At 37.2% G+C, this 16,641-nt stretch overlaps 1 protein-coding gene across 6 annotated transcripts in view; it reads right to left on the bottom strand.

The window, feature by feature from the left end:
- Positions 1-16,641, bottom strand: part of USP15 (ubiquitin specific peptidase 15) — a 64,801-nt gene that overhangs the window by 10,842 nt on the left and 37,318 nt on the right. For 4 of the 6 annotated variants that reach the window (XM_065628108.1, XM_065628136.1, XM_065628144.1 and 1 more), the window contains 4 exons: positions 14,287-14,370; positions 7,613-7,757; positions 558-731; positions 78-236 (listed from right to left, as the gene is read on the bottom strand). In XM_065628108.1, coding sequence (XP_065484180.1) covers positions 78-236; positions 558-731; positions 7,613-7,757; positions 14,287-14,370 — 562 coding nt within the window. Of the gene's footprint in view, positions 1-77; positions 237-557; positions 732-7,612; positions 7,758-13,176; positions 13,524-14,286; positions 14,371-16,641 lie in introns of those variants that run through there. The other 2 variants (XM_065628118.1, XM_065628152.1) reach the window with 2 other exon arrangements.

The raw sequence follows: 16,641 nt of genomic DNA, 5'->3' as shown, positions 1-16,641 counted from the left end.
CTTTCAGTGAACGATCATGTAGAAGTATCTTGCAACGTGGAGCCTTGACTAAAATGAAGATCAACACCAAAAACTACCTTGTCTGGTCTCCCGTCTGCATCCTTTAACTGAATGTAAGGCTTTTTCCTAATTCGATTCAAATCCTCGTGTAATCCATCCAAGAGAAAAGCCAGTAGCTCTTGACAATCTTGTTGCTGATAACCAGAAAATTGTGGTGCAAATCGTCCCACTTGTGTCTAAAAAAAATAAATACAAATACTTCTGGTACCTTAATTGTTATAAAGAACAGATACTTCTGAGATGCTACAACAGAAAGTTGAAAGGGCAAAACTTATAAAGTTATAAAAGATAAGCTTTTCAATGGAGACAGGAAGCCAAAACAGGAAACCAAAGACCAAAGCACAAGGACAGTTGACACTTACTTAAATATCCAAGCGTTTTAACAGTTAAACGAATGGACTGCATTCAAATTCCTATTGCATACTTCTGTAAGTTTTGTATACTTAAACCGCAAAACCAAATTAATAATGTATATTCAGGTTAAATTCCTTACTGACCTTAAATGCTCTCGGGGTGACGTAGCTGTATTTTCCTGACCACATTTGCTTGATAAGCTCTGCATAAGATTTTGCTATTTCACCTCGCATTCCTAAAGGATTGTCAAAATTCAGCTCTTCTTGGTATTTATCATTGAGGAAGTATTCTGTAAGAGGAGGTGTGTTGCTCAGACACTGTAACAGAAATACAGAATTTTTAGAACAGTGATTTGAATTACTTCTAGACAAAGAATGTTTGAACTTTGTTAAAGGAGCCACGAACAATACTTTAAACTGCAATGCCTCATGCCCACACACACACAGACACACAAAAAAAAGCAGCAAAAGTCTTTCCCAGAAACAAATAATGGTTTTAAACCAAGACTGGCTGCAGCTATCACTACAAGGTATGCAGAGAGAGTATTTTTCAAAAGCTTTATGTCAGAATTTATTAAACATAACAGTCCAGCCAACCACAATGGGACAACACAACTTCTATCAATGTTCCAAACAAACAAAAGAAGGTGGTTCTTGATACATGAATAATAGCCTTATGACACTCCTTGCTCAAAGTTGTTATAGATGCACAAAGTTTACAGGGCCTCAAGGACAGACTACATACGTACTTGGAAAAGAGAGCCGATAGAGCTTCTTAAATCAAATTACACCATATTCAGAACAACATGTGAGCGGAAAACAGCTGAAAACAGAGATTTTTTTTTTTTTTGCAGGGGTAGAATGGAAGGGAAAGTGAAAGGGAAAAAAGTTTTCACTGTAAGAACAGTCCAGTAGTGGAGCTGAGAGGCTGCGCAGCCTTCCTGGAGGTTTTCAAAACCCAGCTGGATCAAGCCACAGGCAACCCCATCTGACCTCAGAGCAGGTTGCACTAGAAACCTCCTGAAGTTCCTTCTAACCCGAATTATCCTATGATCTTAAGGTAATGAGGAAACATTTATTCACATCCCATAAGGGATATTACACAGAAATAATGATAAAAATAAAATTTCAAAGCAAACATCATTACCTATTATGCCAGTGAACTGGAGAAATGAGATGCAGACAATAAGATCATGAAATTAAGCTAAAAATTGAGCATTCCTATAAGTATCATGGTTCTTCAGCTATTCTACTTAACAATTGCATGCAAGGCACATAGAAATTTTGCATTTCGACCTTCTAATAAAAGACGAAGAGCTGACTGACTGAAAGAACGATCCAAGTAATAGGAGAATAAGTGAATTACTTTACACCTGTCTATCTGACTTTTGTCTGAAGTGCTTAGTGTCAGACGTGGTAAAAAGCGCTCAGCTAATACACCTCTTAACCCAAACTCCGTATGCCTACAGTAACTGAAACAGAGCACTAAAAACCAAATCATTTCAGGTTCTCATGAAACATGTTTTGTCTGGATAAACTCATAGCCGTAAGTAACCCAATAGAGAATGTTAATCAGCTTTATGAAGAAAGAAAATTGCTGAAATACCCCATTTCAAAGCTCTGAACAGCTGTTGTTCAAAAGTCAAATCTATATAATCACACTGATGAGAATTTTGAATCACAAAATAAAAACTTTGTGAACTCTCAGGTTTTCACTGCAAAAGAAAAAAACCCCAACATTTCCCACAGAGCTCTAATCACTGCTATCTCACCAAAATGGCAAAGCAATACTTAGGAAACATCCACAGGTGGCAGCACAGCAATGCTTCAGGAGATTCATATTTTTCCAATTTTTTCAGCTTAGAACATAGCCATGTACATAAGTGAATATGAGTAAAACATCTATCTGCCAAATACTTTTTTTGGCTTGATATGTGTTCAAGCATTCGCAACAATATGTTTAGAAAAAGTTCACAAGCTCCCTTATGTCTTTCCCATTTTATTTAATGTTCAGATCTGCAAAAGCAGACATTTAGACCTTAATAATAAAAATCAAGCCTTAGGTGTTAGCACTGAATTAAAAACATGCATGGGATGCACTTTCAGAAGAATCTGAAAAAATCTATACAAAAGTTCCAATACAACCAAAATATGAAATAACACTGAGTTACTGCTTTTTTTTAATAAGAAACAATGAGGAGTCAACAGCACTTGGCAGAAATGGTATCTTGGCCTTACTCCTGCTCAGCTTGCAGCTGTTTGTGGTAACATAAAAGACCTTACCCATCTTTTCACCATCTCTCCTGTAGTTGTCTTGAGCTTTGTAACACTGAAAGCGCCCACTTGGAAAAGCAAAGGTCTCTTTACAATTATCACTTAAAAGGATGAAGGGCCAAGCCTAACCTTACAACAGACTGAAGAACTATTAATGAACTTGCAACAAAATTTAAGGAACTGCCAGGAATATCACATTTCTAGCTAGTGTGGTTACAGAGCAAAAACCTTCAGACTCTGGAGAGCAACATGTGCAAGGAACTGGCCCTCTTCTTCGAGGAACACTGGTAACAGTTCTGATGCAAACGAACTTCACTGTACATGAGATGAGAGCAAAGAGCAGCTGAGAAATGAAGTGGTTTCTGAAGCAGAAATGGCTTTTATGTGAACACTAAGGTGCTTCAATGATGTCTGGGAAGAATGAAGATGCAAGAAAAGCAGTAATCAGCAGGAGAGTGGATAAACTAAACCCTGCTTCTGTTGAAGGAAGTTACATTGATTATACTCAGCACTGACAGAAGGGAAGAGATCAAAGTAGAGCTTTTGGAATAGAACAGGAATAGAATTCGAAACTATTTAAGAGTCCAAAACTCTGCAGCAAACTATTTTGTTTAGAGAAAACCGTGATAACTGTGAAGGAAGACACCTTAGGAAAGCAAATAAACTAGAGTAGGTAACCAAAGCAGATCAGAGAGTCACAGAATAGTTGAGGTTGGAAGTCACCTCTGGAGCTTGTCTAGTCCAACCCACCTGCTCAAAGAAGGATCACCTAGAGCAGGTTGCTTGGGACTGTGTCCTAACAGGTTTTGAGCACCTCCAAGGATGGAGACTCCACAAACTCCCTGCAAAACCTATTCCAGTGTTTCATAACCCTCACTGTAAAACAAAATTTCTTACATTTCAACGGAAGTGCCTGTGCTTTGGTTTATACCCATTGCCTTTTGTCCTTTCAGTGGGCACCACTGAGAAAGAGTTTGGCTCAGTTTTCTTTCCTCTCCTCCATCAGGTATTTATACACATAAATGATTGCTCTGGAACCTTCTCCAGGCTGAGCAGTCCCAGCTCTCTCAGCCTCTCCACGTAGCTCAGATGCTGCAACCCCTTGATCATCTTTGTGGCCTCTCAACTGGCCTTGCTCCAGTACGTCCCTGTCTCTCTTGTACTGGGGAGCCCAGAAGTGAACCCAGCACTCCAGGGGTGTCTCGCCGGTGCTGAGTGGAGGGGAAGGATCATCTCCCTTCACCTGCTGGCCCTGCTTTTCCCAGTGCCGCCCACAAGGTGTTTGGCCCAAGGGCACATTGCGGGCTCATGTCCAGCTTTTTGTGCACCAGGACCCCAGGTGCTTCTCTGCCAAGCTGCTTTCCATGCTCTGCCCCAGTGTGTACTGGTGCCTGGGCTTATTCCTCCCCAGGGGCAGGTCTTTGCACTTCCTCTGACTGAACTTCATGAGGTGCTTGTCTGCCCTTTTCTCCAGCCTGTTGAGGTGCCTGAGAATGGCAGCACACCCTCCTGGTGTATCCATCCTCCTTCAAAATTTGTGTAATCTCCAATCTTGGTGAGGGTGCACTCTGTTCCATCATTCAGGTCGAAGCCCAAAGCACCCAATATTCCCAAGCAGAATTCCTTAGTTTGCCATCCACATACTATCCCGGCCCATCCTTTCATCGCTTCCAAGATTAGACAAGATCAAATGTGTTCAGACTGCTTCAGCCACACACATTACACCTCTAGCCAGAATAATACAGTGTTACTCCAATAACAGCAAGAGGTGAAATTAATGGCAAATAAGTGCAGTGAAATGCATGCTTTCAGTGTCATTGGAAAAAACAGAAGTGGCAGCAAGAAGATGATGACAGGAGAAGTCTGCAAGACCTCCCTGTGTTAAGAATGTCATACTTTTACTAAAGAGCACTTCCATGGATCATCTTAGATAACACTGAACTCTGAACAATACTTTCCTTGAGATATAGTAGGTGGAACTGAAAGGTACTTTACACTTACTTGCTAAGAAAGCTGCCAAATAATGCATTTGAAAAAACAAGGACGTACTAAAGGTACTATGCCAAACTAAAAGCTGCCCTGCTCAATAAACACCTAATTTTCTTACACAGAGCATTGTCTTGTGAATCAGCAAAACTGTGTTTATTACTTTACAAATTTTCAGAACATATTTGAAAATTCGATTCCCTAGATACAACTGAAAACCAATTAAGTCAATGCTGACATGATTTAGAATGCAAACCTCAGAATTAAATCCAATTGCTAAAGTGGGATCCTGATGCAAAATGTAGTAAGTTTGTTAAGATGTATAAGATTCCTAAAGGTACTACACCATGCTTAAAACTCTCACATAAAGGGTTACTTTTAAATCTACATACATGCAAATTCATGTATGCCAGTTTAACAAAGGTTTGAATAAGTAATCAAAATTATCCCAGTTTTTAATCAGTCTAGCCTGATGAACAGTGTAGAATCATGAAATATTTCATTATGTACAAAGAATATTATTTTAATTCAACTTTTGGAAGACAATTCTGGTTCACACACTAGACACAAAAATATTATTTTTCTTTTCCTTTACAATAGCATAATTATGAAATTCAGTAATCAAGAGAAGTTACATTTAGCATTTTCACTCAGAATGGACGCTGCAAAATGTGTGTCCCTCTCCCTTTCAGTTTAGTCATCTTTGGTGCAGCATGCTAAAATAACATTTGAATTACTTCCTGTACTGTTCGACTTCAAGTATCCTCAAGAAAACATTTTTAGAAACAAGAGTAAATTGAATTTTATGGATGCCTTATACATGGAAAAACCTTAGAATAATCCCATATACCACTAAAGACTGGAGACTGACTGGCCAGAAAGCAGCTTTGCATAATATGACCCAGTGATCCTTTTGTAAGGAAACATGGAAGAGCCCGTAGGGCATCCTTGTGGGAAAGGTGGCCACTTGTAAGCTGGGCTGTATGAGCAGTAGCAGTCAGAAGCCATGGGAAGCAAGTCTTCCCCGCGATTTGGCACTTGTGATTGCTGTTGCTGGAGCACTGTCCTGTTTAGGTCTCTCCAGCGCAAGAGTGCAAAAGGGCCGCCACCATGGTCGGAGTCTGGAGAACAACAAACAAGGAGAGGCTGAGAACTCAGAGAATCATAGAATGTCCTGAGTTGGAAGGGACCCACAAGGATCATCGAGTCATATGCAGAGACAGGAGTTGGACAACCCCACAGTTCACACCATGTTTTCTGAGGGCATTGTCCAGTCTCTTCTTGAACACTGCCAGGCTTGGAGCTGTGACACCTCCCTGGGGGGCCTGTTCCAGTGCTCCACCACCCTCTGGGTGAAGAACCTTTTCCTAATGTCCAACCTAAACCTCCCCTGACACATCTTCCTGCCGTTCCCTTGGGTTCTGTCATTGGTTGCTAAAGAGCAGAGTCTGGCACCTGCCCCTCCTCCTCCCCTTGTGAGGAGGCTGTAGACCGTCATGAGGTCTCCTCCAGGCTGAACAAACCAAGTGACTTTAGCTTCTCTTCATATGGCTTCCTCTCCAAACCCTTCATCATCTTGGTAGCCCTCTTCTGGACACTCTCCAGTAGCTTTATATCATTTTTATCCTGTGGCACCCAGAACTGCACACAGTGCTCCAGGTTAGGCTGCATCAGTGCAGAGCAGAGTGGGACACATTAGTTCAATCTGAAGATGACAAGGCTAAGGGGGAGAGCTCACTGCTGTCTCTGCAGCCACCTAATGGGACGCTACAGAGAAGTGGAGCCAGACCCTTCTCAGAAGTGAACAGTGACAGGACTAGTGTCAATGGACACAAATAGAAAGGTGGGATCCATGATCATCCTGGGGTCCCTTCAACCCAAATTATTCCCTGATTCTATATACAAAGGAGGGATAGAAGATCTGCACAGACTAAGAAACTCTGGAATATTTCTTCTTTTGAACAATTTTCAAAAACTTCATAAATTTTGCTTACAAATGTGTCTGAAATCCCTTTTTTTCCTGAAGAGGTAGAGAAGGAATTCAACTTTTTTTTTTTTTAATTTCACCTGAAGAAAATCACAAACATAAGTCAGGAACCCTTGTGATGACAAAAAAGGAGACTGGCTCTGAAGTATGCTTTGTTAGGATCTAGTATCTTTATGGACAGCAGGAAAAAAATGTGAACAAGAACTTAAACGCACTTTACAGTTTTTTTGACATAAGACCACTTTGACGACAAAACATGAGTTCCAGAACTAAACAAAACCAAATCAAACTATTGGTTCTTTCTGATCATTAATTAATATACTACTGCACCTTCCACTTAAAAGGACTAAGCTTTTTTTGTCTTGGTAAGAGTAATGCTAGGTATACTAGTATTTCTCTTTCAATCGTAGCAAAGCAACAAGATATAACATTCATGTAAAATATCTTAACCATGAAATAGCAGCTATTCAAAAGGGAAAGGTCAAAGGGAAATATATTCCAAGGTTCCCTGTGTGTCAACCTGTGCACTAAAAGTACATAAGAATTAGTTAGAAAAAAAAGCCTAATAATCCACTGGTCATCTACTTTTTGACATTTCAGCACTACAATCTGTACTCAAGGGCATTTCAAAATGACAAAGTATTTTTCATGACATGAATGCATGGCAATCATTACAAAAAGCAAGAAATCACACTTAAAGGTTCACTCATGTAGAATGCTGGTCAAATCTCTTTCTGACATCGATCACCATGCAAAAACAGGGGAAACAATGAATGCGGCTATGTAAACCAGCTTTTCTAGTATACCAGTACAGATGTATTATTTCCTCACTTTCAAACCTATCATGCTACTTAATGGAGTCTGTTAATATTAGTTACTAAACATGACAAAATATAACAAAATATTAGTTTCCAAATTAGAACAAAATGAGCTTGTCTTCTTAAGTACATACCTGAATTGCTGAATTCATGAAACACGTATTCCCCAAGTTACTCAGGCCACACAGGCCTGGCTGCTCATTGTGTCTTCCTGGTTCTGAATAATCGTAATTCTTATAAGCAGTATACGATGGGAGACAATAGTTTGAATTTTTCACACTGTAAAAAAAACAAAACATCTTTTACAATGTAAACATGTACTCTATAGTTCTTTAATACATACAAGTACTTTATAAACTTAAATGATTAAAAATGTTAAAGTAACTTCTGTGAACAAGAAAGGATTTTAAAGAAGTATTTAACTTTTGTAATAACATTAATTTCAAATTAAAAATCACCTGTGCAAACAATCAAAATCTAATGTACTGCAGTAACTGTAATTATATCCCTACCCCTTTTTGATAGGAGCAGCTTCACAGCTTACTCTATTCTTCATTGCTCCATCAAATTTAATACACTCAGATTTTAGACACCACCAGCAGCAATCAATCATTTACATCCCTTTTGCATCCTGCTACTGCAAGGGTGAGGTCGGTGGGAATGGGAATGCAGAGTTACAGGTGAAAGCTGAGATTTCCAAGGCCACTGTGGCATAGCTGCCTCACTGCATCAGAAAGTCTATTTATAGCTGCCCTGCTAGGACAGCACAATCCAGCATGTGAATGCAGGAAAGCCTTGAGAGCTAAAAGAATGCGCAAAATGCCTTGAAACAACTTCATTATAAATCTCTATGATGCATCTGTTTGGAGAAACTGGAGAAGACTGAAATAGGTAAAATGGTAAGATTTAAAGCAATTTGTTTCCAGCTGAAATCATGCAAATACTAAATATAGAATGACTCTCAAAACAGTAAAGTAAGCATATCTGAGAACACCAGAAAGGCAAGAACCTTGTAAAAGAATGCTCTGTAATACTACAGATGTTAGAAAAAACAACCAACCAGAAAGGTTAAAGTCCTTCTTAAACTATTTCAGGCATTGATCATAATGAAATCTGTGTGATAGTAGCTTTGGCTAAAGTTCAAGAGTATTTCTGCAGTCACTAAACATTATTCACATTAGAAGCAACTCGAACAAAAATTTGAAAGTCAATTGCTAAGAACGACATGGAAAAATGCACAGTGCAAAGAAACTATTCTGATAAATAACTGAGATTTATAATTGTAAAAGTCTGAGGATGCAAGTGCGCAATGGTACGCTCCAGCCATTATTCCTGAATGGTATCACACACTTTACATCCAACTGAATTCCAACCGTCTCCTCAATGCACAAATACTCACTTTTCATGAATAAGTTGTTTTGTTTTAATCACAAGATTTATAGAAAGTTTCAAACAGAAGAGGAAGAAGATTTCTTCATCTTCTGTCAGCCTCAGAAATCTGTGTAGTTTATAGTTCCACTGTCCATAAAGCTCCTGATCTCAAACTTTTACATCTGATCATTTCTTTTTAATATTTGACCTTCCTATCAGTCCTTCCCTTTTCCATACACGTACATTTTCTCTGCTCTCTGGCTTGCCCCTGAACCAGCTAAGTGGCATTGTGATTACTGGTCATTCTCCATGAAAAATCCCTGTAAAGTTGGTTTTGCCCATTCAGCTTAATCCTATCTTAAATGCTTCACCCTAGTTTACACAAGATACTTTTTGAACTCCAGGGCCCACATACCCATCCAATCTTGCTTCTGTGGTCAACTCTTCTCTATGATTAGTCCCTCCTTCAACCATGCATGAGATCTCTAGGGAAAATCACCTTCCATCTCCCTTTGCAGCTGCAGTCCAGTTACTGCAATCAATCCGAATTCCCTTAAATCAGGAAACCTTAGTTCTCCCGGGAAAAAAAGCACAAGCTTGCCACTGGTGCTTAATGCAACCTCCACAATTCTCCAGCCCAGCTCAACCGTGCGCAGCAGCAATCGAAACACACACGGACAGGACACACAATAAGCTTCGACTTCCAGCCCTGCTTTCTTCCTACTGCTTTCCTCTCCTGACTCAATGATTACACTTTTCACATGGTGAACAGAAATCTCTTTTGCAAATGTAGGAGTTGTAGGAGTACTAAACAGACTGAATGTAATTTTTCTGGAGATTTTCACTCCCCTTCTTTTTCCTTCTCTGCAGCTTTCCCCCCTTCACAAACTGCCCCCTCAGCAGGGACACTAGAAAGCCAGGAAATGCAATTGGTGTCTCTTGGATATAGCGCATTCATGTGAAAGATTTCCTCAAATTAGGTAACACCGTGATAATTTAATTCAAGATAACTGTAATGCAGATAGATCCCCAATGTTGGTTTGCTCTAAGGGACAAACTGTCGAGAGTTTACTTCTCAAGAGGGAAAGCCATTTCTGAGCTCTTTTAACTTCCATACTGCCTCACAGAAGTACATTTGAGGGGTTTAGAGATATGGTTACCACACACGTTGTGTGAGTCATGTCTATTCATCCATTTTTCTTGCAGGTTTCTGTGATATTTTATTAAAATGTATCAGGCAAAATACAGAGCCTACTATGTGCAAAAGACTAGGAGATGTCTCCTTACAGCTTTATCAGTCTGCAAACTTGATTTTTTACTGGAAGAATTATTTTTATTTAAATTACATCGTGCCTCTGCTTTTCATGCTCTGGAGACCAGACAAAAAAATAAAGTATTATTAACTGTCAGTAGTAAATGGTTAACAATGGAAAGTGAGTAAAGATGCAAGCCAAGTCTACAGAAATGCCCTAGAAAAAGTAACTTGTGATAGCGTGTCTCCAGCCTCCATCTGCTTTTCCTGCAAAACCTTTAGAAAGTTGCCTTTAACAAAGGAACAACGCATGGAAAAGCAGAGTGATAGTATTAGAATGGGGCAGCCAAATCAGGGCAATAACAGAAAGAGAACACTGATGGCTCTTAGAAGAAATTGCTGCTCAAAAACTAAGGCAAGGCTTGAAAAAGCAAAACCATCTTCAGACCCTTCCTGAAGTAGTGAAAATGGTAAAAGGAGGTTTCCAAATCAGATTTTATTATCTGTAAATCTATAATTTTTGAGTTGCATGTGCCATATTTGAAACGACTTACATGTACTCTCTGTATCCTGCCTTTAAACCTCAGAGCAGCTTTTAGATGATGATGAATCCAGAGCACTCACTGTGTAGTTGGAGTTCTGGGAAGCATGGATTTGGAACAGAGAAGTTTGGAAAAGCATCACTAGCTTTGGAAAGGACACCATTTGACAGTGGAGTGCCATATACCAACAACAGGTGCTGCAAAAGGAATTTGAGTTGCAAGAATGACCCCAGAAAATTAAAAGTTTGGAACACTTCCTGAGCTCTGTAGTATTTCAACCACTTTAATGCACTGCCAACCTGTTTTTGTGACTGGCCACTTTAACAAACACGTAATTGGGTTCCATCAAGTTTTAGAGATGCTTGAAACAGCAGGGGAGGCCTATGTCACTACACAAAGAGTAGTGTCTTTGTTATTGTTCATGATCACCATCAAATAAAGTAAAAAAAAAAAAAAAATCACCTTCCTGATAATATTTGCCTATGTGTCAGGTGCAACATGAAGAAACTGTTTCTACAGGTGATATAATTAACATTTATACTTCTTGAAGTAAGCGTATTGAGATATACCAAGCATGTGAACAAAGCTGCCAACTGACTGTCTTCTGACAAGCTGACACTACTGAATGATGAAGCAAGTTATTTTAGAAGCCTGAAACAATTGTTACAAATGATGAAAACAAAACAACTTTTCTCTTAAATCCCCAAACAAAACCCCTATTCAACTGTTTTTAATCCTCTCTGCACATAATTTAAAAAATACCATATGTGACATGAAATGTATTGCTTTGTAACAGCAATAAACAGAAATTCCGGTAAGACCTAAGTGGTGCGTTTCTCTCCCTGCTCTTCTGAATCCACTAACATATTATATGCTAATTCTCCTATGTTATTCTTTCAACAAGATCACCTGTAAAGGCAAAAGAACATCAATGATCAATTATTTGGAACCCTCTATTTCATCAAATGCAAACTCACATTTACAGAAATAAAGGCTTTGGACCTGATAAAATTTGCACTGGCTTTTTCTATTATCTAATGTACGACTAGCTCAAAACACAAATATTTACCACTTTGAGGATTACTATTACTCAGAACAGTTCCCAGATTGGATAAGTATTACAGAAATGTGTACCATACAAAGAAACATGATACTTTCCAGAGTTTTAACATAATTTGTATTCTATAGCTGAGCTATAATAATTGCAAAAACAGCCTTGCAGTGACTACCATTTATGACTATTACTACACACAACCTGTTTGCTTTTTCTGCCTTACAAATCAGCTTTGTCAGCTAAATTATCTTCAAAACAGATCTTAGTATTTCTTTCAGAGTCACAGCATCTCATGTCCATGTGGAGGAGCCAATGGATTCTGGAAAGCCACAAATGTATAATTTCGCTACTGTGCTAAAGATAACATGCAATGTAAGAGACAGTAAGACAGAAATACAAAAATAAATTCCAGGCAAAGCTGACATAAGTAGTTAATTAAGTAATGAAAAAAAGATAGCATTAATTAATGGAAAACAAGTGCTTTCTTAGACAAGCAGATATTTGTGACAAGAGTAGAACATGGGAAGAAACCAATAACCCAGAATTATATAATACAATTAAAACCAGATATCTTTCCATTTAGCTTTTGAAGACAAAAATTCTTAATGCAACAGTATGTACTTTAAAGTACATAGTGTATTAACAGATATGACTTATCTATTCCTGAACTAGTTCATCTTGAACATGTATTCTGACAGAAATGCTGCTAAAGATTCTACCGTATTACATATTGTAGTGAATTGTACATTTGTGATTTTTAAAATATTTGTGTTAAACTCACTGTAACTGTATTATTGCATTGTAAGAAAAACTATATACTTCTGCACTGAGTATCTGCCTTACTAAACATCCAGATACACAGTGATTTCAGTTACGAGAGAAAAATGGCTGTTATTTTGTAACACTACAGAGAACATGTACCTGTTATCTGATTTACAGATGCCTAAGTTATAGTTAAGACTATTGGTCCTTTGGGACCAATTCCTTATCAAATGTGACTTTTATATAATTTCCTTTTAAACACATAATTCTGTTCAAAATCCTCAAATTAAAAAAGAAACAAAAATCCCAGAATTTTACCTTAAGTTCTAAAAGCTCCCACTTTAGATCCAAAACAAACCAAAAAATAAAACCAGCTAAAGCCAGTGAAGAAACTATCTTTAGATCTGAAAGAGCTGGCAGGAGGTTTCATAAGTACTTCCTAAAAATAACTCCAGCATCACTAGGGAAAAGCTAACATTAAAAAAAAAAAAAAAGAAAAAAAAGAAAAAAAAGAAAAAAAAAAGAAAGCCTTGCTGTCTTGATTTAAAATGATGGCTCTCTAGGAAAACATAACTCTTAAGCTCTAGTTTTGGTGCTACAACTGTCTTCTGTATAAGCAATGGGGGAAGGAGAGATTAGTTCCCAGCCAGAAGCTCAGCTCTGGTCAAATTATTTTTCACACAATCATAGATACAATATACTTTTTATTGACTACACATTCACAGACAGAGTACGATACACTGCAGTTAAATACATGGATTTCAACTGTGTAACAGTGAGAGTTGGGGCTACTCACAATTAGTAGAAGCACAAGTGACACTTCACCCCTTAGGAAAAATCACTTCTGATAAATGCAGTATTTAACTGGAAGATATTGTATAAGATATTTAATATTTATGTCATCTTTTTAATATTTCACATCTTCACTTTTGATCACAAAATGCATATTTGGAAAAATATTTTAAATTTGAATGAATTGTAAGAATAAGCCTCTTCAATTTCCCCCAGCTTGCATTGAAGATGAGCGCTCTCTGGTTTCAAGCATTTGAAAGATGCTCCATTTTCTGTTAAAGTGAAATAATTCCATGTTTTTCTACATTCACCAACTTTTTTTCACAGTTGTGTACAACAAAAAAGGGTTACACACAAAGTTGGCCACTGGAATATAAAAGCTCTTATTTTACAGTTTTATCGCATTCTTTTTTAAACTTCTGGTTTAGAATATAAAGGAGAAAACCCTTAAAAGAGAGAGGCCTCTTTTCCTAAGCCTCTGCTCATTGTAATATTCAAGCACACCTATCAGACTGATCTCCCTCAAATCTTCTAGCACTAAAACACAGAAGTTGTTGATAATAACCAATGGCTAGAATCACTATGAAAACCATTATAGTTCAACCAATTCAGCTGTAGTGGTCTCAAATCAAGGTGCAATATCACATATGCTGCTATAATACCTTAGCATCAATAAATAAGGGAAAACCTGATTAAGTAGTTTATTTTTTTTTTTGTTCTCCATCTAAATTCAGGTGGGATAACAACAACGACAATGCATTTTTAGCATGATAAACTCTAAATAAAGTATTTATATATTTTCTTACAATGCTCAACACCCTTTTTAGTGTCTGTTCTACTGAGGACTAAGAGTTACCAAACACCTTTAACTGTGTTTAATTTCCTGATATATGAAATAGTGACCAATAACAATTCACAATCCAAATACTGTAAAACAAATAAAAATCCTTAAGTTAGGAGTTATAAAATACCAAAATTTGTTTATGTCACACTGGGGCAATTAAATTAAATAATGTTTTAAGGTATATTGCTTACTTTCTGTTGTTCATGTTGTTATAATTATTTGATAGAGATGGAGAGATCTTTGGTAAAGTTGAAAAATTGGATGCACCTGGGGACCTTTAAAAACATGAAAATTATCAATTAGATAAAAATGCCAAGATACTAAAAACCGTGAAAGTAAGCTAACAAATGAACAATGCCTATAAACAAGCATGGAAAATAAAGATTTTTTTAAGTGAGCAAAGCACTAAAAATACCCCGGACATGCAGACCTCAGAATCCATCTTTTGAACCTTGAAATGCTTCACAGTACTTTAAACTTTCATATCATGTTGAAGCAACAGAGCTATTAAAAAAGTAAACAAACAAACAAATCAGAGGCCCTTGCACTAAAAAAATTGTTTTCCGTATGACTACAGATAGTCTGATGTTCTGAAACCTACAACGTAAGGTTTCTAACATGGAAATTTTATGAATTTTTCACTTAACCATAAACAGATGTTGAGATGACATACATAAATGATTAAGATACAAACTTCAAGGTTAGTTTAATAGCAGTATGAAAGAACTGAATTAAAAGTCTTATTAATACTATTAAGAAATTCTAGGATGTTATGCACAACACCACATAACCTTCAAAGAACATTTTTACCCAAAAGTAACAGTATTATCACTCAGCCCCATTGTTTAAGAGTATTTTAAACCATCAGAACACTGATAATTTTTATCACAAAGACCCTCTGAATGTAACAATTAAACACAATATACAACTATTTTGCAGTGTATTTTTCTGATCAAATCTTACAGATAACCACGGAAAAGTCTCTCAATACCCAAAGGAATTTAGGCACCTCCATGTTTTTGTGGGAGCAATGCAACTCCGATTGGTTTGCAAAAAGCTCCATATGCCCTTGGAAAGCTTTGAAATATATATCCCAATATTAAGAGAATTCTGCATGCTCAGGATTTTTTAAAGCACCTTTCAAGAACCGAACTCTGCAAGGAGACAGGGAATTTCCCCAAGCATATTTCACATTTATTTTCAACTTTTTATTAGTAAATCTTTTCCAAAAGAGAATATATATTGCCATGTGAAGAAAATGTTAATTTTTAAAATATTCTGACCAACATTCATAAAGCTTTCCTGTAGATTTCCTTTATCAATCTAAATCCTCTTATTTGAACATTATCTTCAAAGAAATAAAATGTACAGACTGTGTCCACAAGAAAGATATAAAATTGAAGTCAGTTTAACCCTACTTAAACTCAAGACAAAAGTTAAATTATGCACATTCATACATGTAATTATTTTAGAAGAAGCTATTTGAACTGAGTCACTTTTATCTGAAATGAAACTTTTCAAAACAAATTTCAAACTTTTATATAATTTAAACCAAATTCAAATGCAATACAGTTTTAAATTTTAAAACTCGATGTAGATTTGTTGTCCAAAAAATTAAAAGAAACCAGAATAAGCTAAGTAAATAAAGGTCTGGTTTTCACCAAAACCTAAAAATAAGTTAATTTGTTTCTTAGAGAAGATGACAATCATTAGTAATAATAATAACACGTAAACCAGTAAGAGATTCCCCCTACTCTGAGGTGTGCAGCCTCACATAGAAGGTGGAGCAAGACCCTTCTCAGTGGTGCCCACTGAAAGGACAAAAGACCATGGGTCTAAGTCAAAAGATATTAAATTCTATCCAAACATGAGATGGTGTTCACAAAAAAAAAAAAAAAAGTGATAAACTGTCACCTTTTTTAAAGTGAGGGAGGTCAAAAACTGGAACAGGTTAATGGGAGTGGCTGTGCAGTCTCCATTCCTAGTGATATTAGAACTGTACCTGGACATGGTCCTAGGCAACCTGCTCCAGCTGCCCCTGCTTTTAGCAGGGCGATTGGATGAGGTTATCTTGAGAGGTCCTTTCATCCTCAAAGGACTCTGATCTATGAAGGTGTGATTATAATCAGGCTACTGTAAAACTGAGTCTTTTAAAGCAAGCTTAGAATGTTTAATCTACTTCAGTTTAGACTATTCTTACAAAAAAAGAATTAATTTGGTTAATCATACTTGTTTGGGGGGTGTGCATGAAAGGATGATATTTAAACATCCAGCAATCAAAAAAACTTTAATGTTCAGGTCAAGAGTTTCTCAACCCTGCATTAACTGCTATTAGTGAACATGTTTGTTAAACTAACTTGAAAACACCTTTTGTACATTACCAATGTGTGGTGTTTACCCACAGGAGCTCAGACACATGGTTGCTACAGTCTAACAAGTTATCTTGCACCAGCAAATGGCAGTTCAGCTCTTAACTGGCAGTCAAGCTCTGACAGCTCTTGCTTTTACAATTTAAGACACCAGAGTAAGGCCACAGTTAGTTCTAT

Source organism: Caloenas nicobarica, chromosome 1, assembly GCF_036013445.1.
Source record: "Caloenas nicobarica isolate bCalNic1 chromosome 1, bCalNic1.hap1, whole genome shotgun sequence".
Lineage (NCBI taxonomy): Eukaryota > Metazoa > Chordata > Aves > Columbiformes > Columbidae > Caloenas > Caloenas nicobarica.
Note: the sequence above shows the minus strand (reverse complement) of the source record. Positions and strands in the feature narration are given on the sequence as shown.